Source organism: Acanthisitta chloris, unplaced genomic scaffold (genome assembly GCF_000695815.1).
Source record: "Acanthisitta chloris isolate BGI_N310 unplaced genomic scaffold, ASM69581v1 scaffold5647, whole genome shotgun sequence".
Taxonomy (NCBI): Eukaryota; Metazoa; Chordata; class Aves; order Passeriformes; family Acanthisittidae; genus Acanthisitta; species Acanthisitta chloris.
In genome coordinates this window covers 523-9,150 of record NW_008681999.1, presented here as the reverse complement: position 1 = coordinate 9,150, position 8,628 = coordinate 523, and the positions used below count along the sequence as shown (strand labels likewise).

The following is an 8,628-nucleotide window of genomic DNA, read 5'->3' as shown; positions in this document are numbered from 1 at the left end:
CTACATTCAAGATCTCTATGTGCTGAAGACAGGTGTTATTTACTGGGCAACACAGTTCCTTGACATCTGTGGAAACACCAGACCTGACCAGAGTCCTGAGGAGTGCCTTTCCTAAAGTGCTGAGACAAACCAGCCTCTCTTCCTTCACTCCTAGATGCTGCAGCCATGCCAGCTGGTTTGTGGTCCAGGACACTGAGTGCCTAGGCCCAAATGCCAGTAACTCTTGTGGACGTCAGCAGAAGTTGAGGTGATGGAGCACATTGCAAACTGTGGCCGTAACCCAAAACTGGATTTTAGTAAATCCCACAGCTGGCATCTCTTTCTAAGGGATTTACTGTGAGCAAGTGGCACTTCTTTTAAGTCTCTATTTTGCCAAAGTGAAGGGGAGGAGGAGAGAAAAGGGTGGGAGTTTTGCTGTTGACAATGCAAACATTTGAGGAGAACTGAGGAGTGGACTCCTTGGCTTTATCTGCAAGTGTGCAGACTTCCACTCAAGCTGAGATGACTGCAAGGGGATGAGTCACTTAGGACACCTAGGCTGATGTCTCCAGCTCACCACTGCCTGAAAACCCTTCATTGTCATACATGAGGGGAGCACACCTGTCTCCAAAAGCAATGCTAAACATTTTTCAGCAACGATGTAATTGTTTCATGAGCTGGCAAAAAGATGGAGCGGAATTAAAAAGTCCTAATGGCAGGGAAATTTTATGGTGAAAGGCTGGTCTGCATTGTTCTCAGACACTTCTAAGAGAGAAATGTTCCGTGTTCTTCCCTAAAGTTACATAGTAAAATGGAAAACTGTAAAGTAAGGGTAGGACACTTTCCAAAAAGGGAAAGTGTTGAGAGGAAGGAAAGAAAACTTTACCATTTTATAGATGCAGAGCCTTAAATAAAATTCAAAGCTTTCAATATGCTGAGTCCCAAGTGTGGCACCAAGATATGATGTGAGATGCTATGGTTAAATCAGGAAAGGAAATTTTAATGGCTGTGATGTGCTTTGTTTTTGCAGAAATAACTTCACTTACTACTCAGCTTCATGAAGCACATTTTGTCAGTCGGTGGTTTACTTGGTTTGTGTGTCATAGGAAAGAAAGACTGTCACCAGTGCAAAGTGGAAGGGGCACTTACCTCCAGACAGCACCTTGAGACTGTGCACTGCTTGAAAAGCCACTGCCCAGTTATGAGCACAAAGATCTGCTGTTACACTCCAGGTTTGAGCGAGGCCTTGGCCTCTCACACCAAAGAATAAAAATTGCAGTAAATACATGGTATGCTCCACAAAAGCATGTAGCAGAATTACCTTAAAGTATGATTCTGTGCAGTAACAGAGTTGTCCATGAGTGGGCTCTCAGTCACGACGTCTCCATACATGCCAGCATTTAGCCAAGCCGAGCGGGCTCGCCTCTTTTTCTTCTCTTGTTCCTTACGCTTTCCAGGCTTTGCTTTCTTTTTCTTCCCTGATGCCTTCAGGGGTTGCTCCTTGTAGGTCTGTGATTTGTTTGTCTCCTGAGTTAGGTATCTACCCTCATCTTCGCTACCAAATCGGACAGGGTAGTTCTTGGTGTTGGTAGCAGGCTTAGGGTTAGGCGATACCTCCGAAGTCGCACGGATTTCTGCAGTGTTGACACCTTCAATTAAGTTTTGAAGGAATATTCTTCTTCGTAAGTCTTGGATTGACCTGCCCTTGTCATGCAACAGCTGGTGCTCCGATACAGCCCGTTTGCTATAGAAAGAGAAGAGAAGAGGGGGAAAAAACATTTAGGATTTGGTTATTGCCCAGTACTTGGCAGAACTCCTCTCTTCTCTGGAGTGGTGGCCAGAGTGACTGTGTACCAGCTCTCAGGCTTGGAGACATCCGGTTAAGTCAGACTGCTGGAGCAAGTCCTGCTTCTCAGAGTAGCTACTCCCTACAGAGAAGGGAAAGACCTAAGCGGGTAATAATTCTCAGCTGACCGATCACACACCACTGGACCTGGAGTTGGATTAGTCACTGCTCTGTTCTAGGAAATCATTACGACTCTTAATATATCACACTTCAGGCAGTAAAAGCAGGAAGGCAGTTGTCAGAGATAGGAAAACTTAAGGGTCAGATCATGGAGCACTGCAGTCAAGCAAGAGAGGGAATAACAAGTACTTGTACTGGAGCCGGAAGCTATGTTTGTACAGCATCATTCTAGTATTTTTCTTCTGCTTGGTCATGCACTTCAAAATCATAAATAAATACGTAAAAGTTCGTTTCATTTCTAAATTTAAGCAAGTGTAATTGCAGGAACATAATGGAAAAACATTCAAATTCGGCTGCCTAAAACTTAGGTGCTTCAGCACGGAGAGGTAGCGTGAGCATTGGCAGCGATGAGCCTCAGCCACTCTTGCTGATTTGACTGCTCGGCCACTTGTGTCCAATTATGGGTTTAGATGCTTTCCTAGTATTGCTTTAAGAGTGAATTTTTGGGGCCAAATTTCTTGTCTGCTGTACTGTTTCAGTTTTATGCTATCCGTCTTCACTGGATCTTCTTCAAGAGCATTCTGGTTTGTCTGAGTGGTTTTTCCGGAGTTCATGACCATTCATTCACTGATCTCTGTCTCGTTTTCGAGGAACTGGGAGATGGCTAGCTGTCTGCCTTTTAGAGATGTTGTAGTGGCAAAGGATGTATGAAACATCAGAGGGAAGAAGATACAAGTGGCACCTGGATAATAACTAACCATGAGGAAATTCATGCCTTTTCCTTGATGTGGAATAGACACACAGCTGCACTGTGAACCACAGAAAGAGCACAAGCTGGGATTTTAGCTATGTTCCCATGAATGCTCTAATACAGTTTATCCCTTCAAATGCCTTATTCCAGTGCACAGAGTTTGGTTATGTATCCTCTCCCCTTGGATCAGGGTCCTGCATGTTCTTACTGGTCAAAGAAAATTCATTCACTGCCTTGCCTGTCCTATAATCATTTGATCAGTTTAGCTGCATGTGGGTGAACTGGAAGAAGACACATAATTGTGAGTGAATATTCCTTGCTTCCATCCCTCATTTTCCTGCTGTGTTACCAAGTTTCAAAATGCTAAATGATTGAGAGTGTTCTGCAGTTTATCTTGGTCCCTTCAGACAAATTCTAGTTTTGTGATTTGATCAACAGGAGAGCTATTTGAAATTGGCAACTCCAAGTAGCATTGGTTTAAGAGCATCCCCTCACTTTTTGCCTTTGTAGGGCTGCCCTTTTTGAGCAATCTAAACCTATTCAAACAATAGGTTCAAGTGATACCACATCAATATTACTCAGTGTAAAATTCAAACAGCAGCTTTCCCCTGTTACACAACCAGACTGGAAGATGAGTGTCAAAATCTTGCTCAAAATCTGGTCTAGATACACTGAGGTTTGTGAGCACACATGTAATCAAACATTGTCTGTGGTTTAAGTGTCCCAAAATCAGTTTTGGATGACTTCAGGCTTCAGGGTAAATACTTTATGCCCTTCAGCTCAATATCCCTAAGCAAAAATGAAAAGCTAAGCAAAGCTAAACCCATACTGTGTCTTTCTCTTCAGTGCAGCTGTGATCATTAATACAAGCTCGTGATCTCTCCCAGAAGAATTCTTTTGACCAGTGAAGCTCTCCAATGGCCATCTCTAACAACCATCTCATTAAGGTCAGTCTGATTGGTCAGTACACTGATAAAATTAGCACTTTGGACTCCTCTGAGTGGTGTACCTCTGTGTTGCTTGTCAAGATGTCCATTGTGGTTCATGTTACATTCCTAGCTTCAGTAATCTGTTCTCCCAGGAAATTTGCATGGGAACTGCAGTTCTGCTTTCATTCTTCTAGTTTATAGAGAGCATACATAATCTCAGTGCTTTATTGAGTCTAAAACAGTATGTCTCAAGTGATGAGCAAAGCTTTCCTACTGCCTCTTGTAAACTACCAAGGATAATTCCTTCTATCACAGACAACCTAAAGCTGCCTTAATCCTGTAATGTGTATTTGGTCAGTTTACCCACTGTGACAAAATCTTGACTCTCCAAAGCCTGCTATTAAAGTCCTCTTGACTGAAAACCTATTCCATTTTACAGAACTGAAACCTAAACATTTGGTTCCAGTACACACAAGGCAGTCACAGAGCATTACAACATCTACATCTTGAGTGAGTATGCATTTCCAAAATAATGCAGGGATTGACGTGTAAGGGGTTAGTGTGCCAAAGAGGGTGGGTTTCTGTCTAAATGTCTGTAGGATATTTAGCATCAAGTCTGGCCCCAAATAACATTCTGCTATTCCAGATGATTGTATAACATTACGTAGTGTTACATTTCACATGACTTTTATTACTCAGCCAGACTTCAGGATTACATTTTGCCTACGAGCTTCCTTTGTATGTTCTAGATCAAAAAACTCCTTGAAACAAAGATGTGGTAGATACATATCTCTTTGACCTTCTGCCTCCTCCTCTTTCTGTTACTCAAACAACTCCTATGTTTGTAAACCATGGAGAAATACTTGCCCAAGAAGACTGATGTAAGAAGTGCTTCATAATGGAGATATCAACAATATCTCACCCACACACACAGAGTAGGAAGGCAATGAAAACTGGAATGATTACATTCACATATTGTCTACGAGATGTAAAAAAATATTAGGCTGTTAGGGTTAAGATGACCCACTAGAGGTCCCTTCCATCCTTCTATAACGTGCACCTCTCATCGAAGCAAAAGGAGTCTGTACCCAAACCAACTGCAGTAAATGCTAAGTTTAAATGTGGCAGGCACTTTGGAGAGAAGGATATTGATGGTTTGTATTTGACCAGAGCATCCAAACTAATTATTGTATCCAAGTACACTATGTACATATGAGACTTCATGTCTCCTCATGGAGAAAATAGTAGAAATCCATGACTTGTGACTATCCTGACTTCATGTACTTCCAGATAAGCTGTTCTTTTCAGGCACATTTCTCCTTCATTTTTTTCCTTGAGATATCTAGCATTACTGAGGGACAACATTCTTCAAGTGACAACTTTCTATCTCAGCCAGTTGCTCTTATTTAACTGTTATTATCCTTGACTGTTCATGTTGGGTCTGATCATAAATTCAGCAAAATAACTGGAGAGGATTCAGTCAGCTCTCTGTCTGGATTTTGCAAGACTGAGTGCCCTTGCCACTGACTCCAAAGGGAGTGAAATCTGCTCAACCTATCTCAGGGTTAGGAAAAATATTTTGAACAGATCCGGGGACACGATGCTGCAATGTCTGGGCATGCTGATAAAAATATCTAATTTCACTTTGAGGCATTACGGGCTTTCTCAGAAGTTCTTTAGCAGCTAAAGCATTCCTATAACAAATAATATGTCTGGAAATCTTTTCTTGGGACAATTTGCTATTGCTTTCCATGGGAGATTTGCCTCAGTAAAGTCTGTAGAAACAGGCCTATGTAATTTTGATTATTTTTGCATGTCTGTAATGATGTGCTTCAGTATTTTCATCCGTTACTGGTTTAAGGATTTGACTGGGGAAAAAAAAAAACCAAACAGAAAAAGTATCTCTAGGCTTAAGTGAGTTATTAACCATTAACTCTAGGAATGGTTTGTGGTGATATTAAAACAGGACACATGTTTGAGTGTGGTGTCTGTGTTTGTGCTGTGCCCACAAACAAAACTACGTGAATGCCACTAACTGACAGCTAACTGGTTTCTTGTGTGTGTTTTACATGCCATAGCAAAGAGGGAGCTGAGAAATACTTTTTCACTGGTTAGCTTCCACTTTCTTCCCCCCCCCCCATCTGGACAGAATGGGGATGTGGGAAGACCTCTAATCCTGACCTTTAAAAACAAGTATTAGAACAATGCTAACTTGAAAAAGAGAAGGAATACTTCTTAGCAAATCTAATTTTTTTTGTAAAAACAAACAACCAACCACAAAAAAACCCCAAACAACAAAACACACCCCCAAATTTGGCTTAGATCCCGTTCAAAGTTACCCAGCCAAGAAAATAACAGTTTGACTGATCTTCAATTATATTCTGTTTTTTCTAATTTTTTTATTTCTGAAAGTGAAGTTTGGTTCCTCTGTATCCAAAGAGAAGAAAATGCCCTCAAATGAAAGAAAGAGCTGAAGAATAGCTTGCAGGAGCACAAAACAGTTAAATTGAGAAGAATACACTGTAGCATTATCAGCAATAACATGTTCTACACAATTTGCTGTAGGAGATTTGTAATAGCTGTCTGCCTGGTGCCAAACTTTAGGTGTGTCTGAAGTCACTTTACCTGGGGGATTTTTGTTTTGGCTTTTTTTTCTTTTTTTTTTTTTTTCTTGAATGGCAGAGGAAGTGCTATTTGGAGATCTTGTCCTTATGTATGTAATAAAACATTTACAAGCAAACCCATCTGAAATCATTTGCTGTGTCATGTTTCCCTATAAGTTGTGATGGGACTTTCCAACACTTTCTCCAACTTGGCTTCCTTTTGAACTGAGTAACAATACAGACCTCCACAGTATGACTGAGGTGTTCCTTAGAAAATCTGATGCAAGTCCAGAGAAAGCCAGTGAGTTAGATGTGTGAGACAGCTGCTCCTACATCAGCCCTGTGGCTTCTCCTGCACTTTGCATATGGGTATTAGTATAAACCATACTGATTATTTTGGAAGGAGCAAAAAGGTCATTTCCTGAACAGACTGTCTTAAGTTACGCTATCATTTATCAAAAAAATATGCTTCTGCCTCCAAGTAAGATACTGGACTGCGTTTGGATTTTTTTGGGGGGGAAGTGGCAGAAATCCAAAGAAATTGTTCAGCACTTCAGTTTCATGATGGCCCCCTCTTCTGCCTGTTTCCCCTTATCAATATCGGCTCCGTGCCAGCACTGAAGAAGGAGATGTTATTTCGTGTGACATACAGCAGTTTGATAAACAGTGATGCTCCCTTTGCGGATCCTCCCAGGGCACTGAAAGGTACAACAAGCCCCTCGGGAAAGAAGACCCTCAGCATCCACATCTCCTTGCCTAAAGTTTTTGAAGTTCAGACAGCTGCAAAGAGCCCTTTCCCTGCCCCAAATCCCTTTCCCTGCCCCAAATCCCTTTCCCTGCCCCAAATCCCTTTCCCTGCCCCAAATCCCTTTCCCTGCCCCAAATCCCTTTCCCTGCCCCAAATCCCTTTCCCTGCCCCAAATCCCTTTCCCTGCCCCAAATCCCTTTCCCTGCCCCAAATCCCTTTCCCTGCCCCAAATCCCTTTCCCTGCCCCAAATCCCTTTCCCTGCCCCAAATCCCTTTCCCTGCCCCAAATCCCTTTCCCTGCCCCAAATCCCTTTCCCTGCCCCAAATCCCTTTCCCTGCCCCAAATCCCTTTCCCTGCCCCAAATCCCTTTCCCTGCCCCAAATCCCTTTCCCTGCCCCAAATCCCTTTCCCTGCCCCAAATCCCTTTCCCTGCCCCAAATCCCTTTCCCTGCCCCAAATCCCTTTCCCTGCCCCAAATCCCTTTCCCTGCCCCAAATCCCTTTCCCTGCCCCAAATCCCTTTCCCTGCCCCAAATCCCTTTCCCTGCCCCAAATCCCTTTCCCTGCCCCAAATCCCTTTCCCTGCCCCAAATCCCTTTCCCTGCCCCAAATCCCTTTCCCTGCCCCAAATCCCTTTCCCTGCCCCAAATCCCTTTCCCTGCCCCAAATCCCTTTCCCTGCCCCAAATCCCTTTCCCTGCCCCAAATCCCTTTCCCTGCCCCAAATCCCTTTCCCTGCCCCAAATCCCTTTCCCTGCCCCAAATCCCTTTCCCTGCCCCAAATCCCTTTCCCTGCCCCAAATCCCTTTCCCTGCCCCAAATCCCTTTCCCTGCCCCAAATCCCTTTCCCTGCCCCAAATCCCTTTCCCTGCCCCAAATCCCTCTGCCTAGCGCTCAGGCAGCAGCGGGAGCACCTGGGGCAGGTAACCCGGAGTGCTGCGAACGTCCCGGGCTGCTCCCTCCACCCGCTCGGGGGGCTCGACCACCTCCCTCCCCTCCTGCCCCGCCAGGGCAGCGAGGGAGAGCAAAGGAACCGAAAAAAAAAAGAGAAACTCACAGTCTGCGGCTGATCTCCTCTACTGATCTCCCGTAAGAGGGCACAGAGTAACTCAGCAGAAACACTGCGAAACTCCACTGCTGGAAGAGTTTAGCGAACATCGTATCCTCCGGGGCTTAAAACCTGCAAGGAAAGGGAGGTCAGTCCCGAGGGACACATGCGCCAGCGCCGTCCTCAAGCTGTCCCCGATCCGGCTCTACCAGCTCTGAGACTCTGAAGGAAAAACAAACTTTGGGAGCTCTCAGCAGCGGCTCAATCCTTCCAAACTTCGCTCCGTCTCTCTCCCTTCCTTGCTGTCTGCCTCTCCCTCCCTTTCTCCCTGCCTCCCTCCCTCCCTCTCTCTGTCTCTCGCTGCCTGCAGGCAAGATCTCTTTGGATAATAGCTGAAAAAGCATCTCTCTCACATTTGAATCGGGTTAGAAAGCGGGTCCATTCGGCTCTCTGAGCCCTGTTCAATTCTAGTCCGTTAAGCCACTCTCTCAGGGCTTTATGTTACAGGATAAACCCTCTGTGCAGATAAGCAAAGATTCCCAAAAGTCAGTTCTGCTGTCCCACTTCTCTGTAAAGACGCACACACACACACACACACACACACA

At 44.3% G+C, this 8,628-nt stretch overlaps 1 protein-coding gene across 1 annotated transcript in view; it reads right to left on the bottom strand.

Annotated features, from left to right (window-relative positions):
* The window catches only part of PTHLH (parathyroid hormone-like hormone), a 10,882-nt gene extending 2,727 nt beyond the window's left edge, over positions 1–8,155 (bottom strand). Inside the window, exons 1-2 of the mRNA XM_009078305.1 lie at positions 8,033–8,155; positions 1,301–1,723 (exon numbers count right to left, since the gene is read on the bottom strand). Of these exons, the coding sequence (XP_009076553.1) occupies positions 1,301–1,723; positions 8,033–8,133 (524 nt within the window). The 5' untranslated portion in view covers positions 8,134–8,155. The remainder of the gene's footprint in view (positions 1–1,300; positions 1,724–8,032) is intronic.
* Positions 8,156–8,628: the final 473 nt, after the last annotated feature.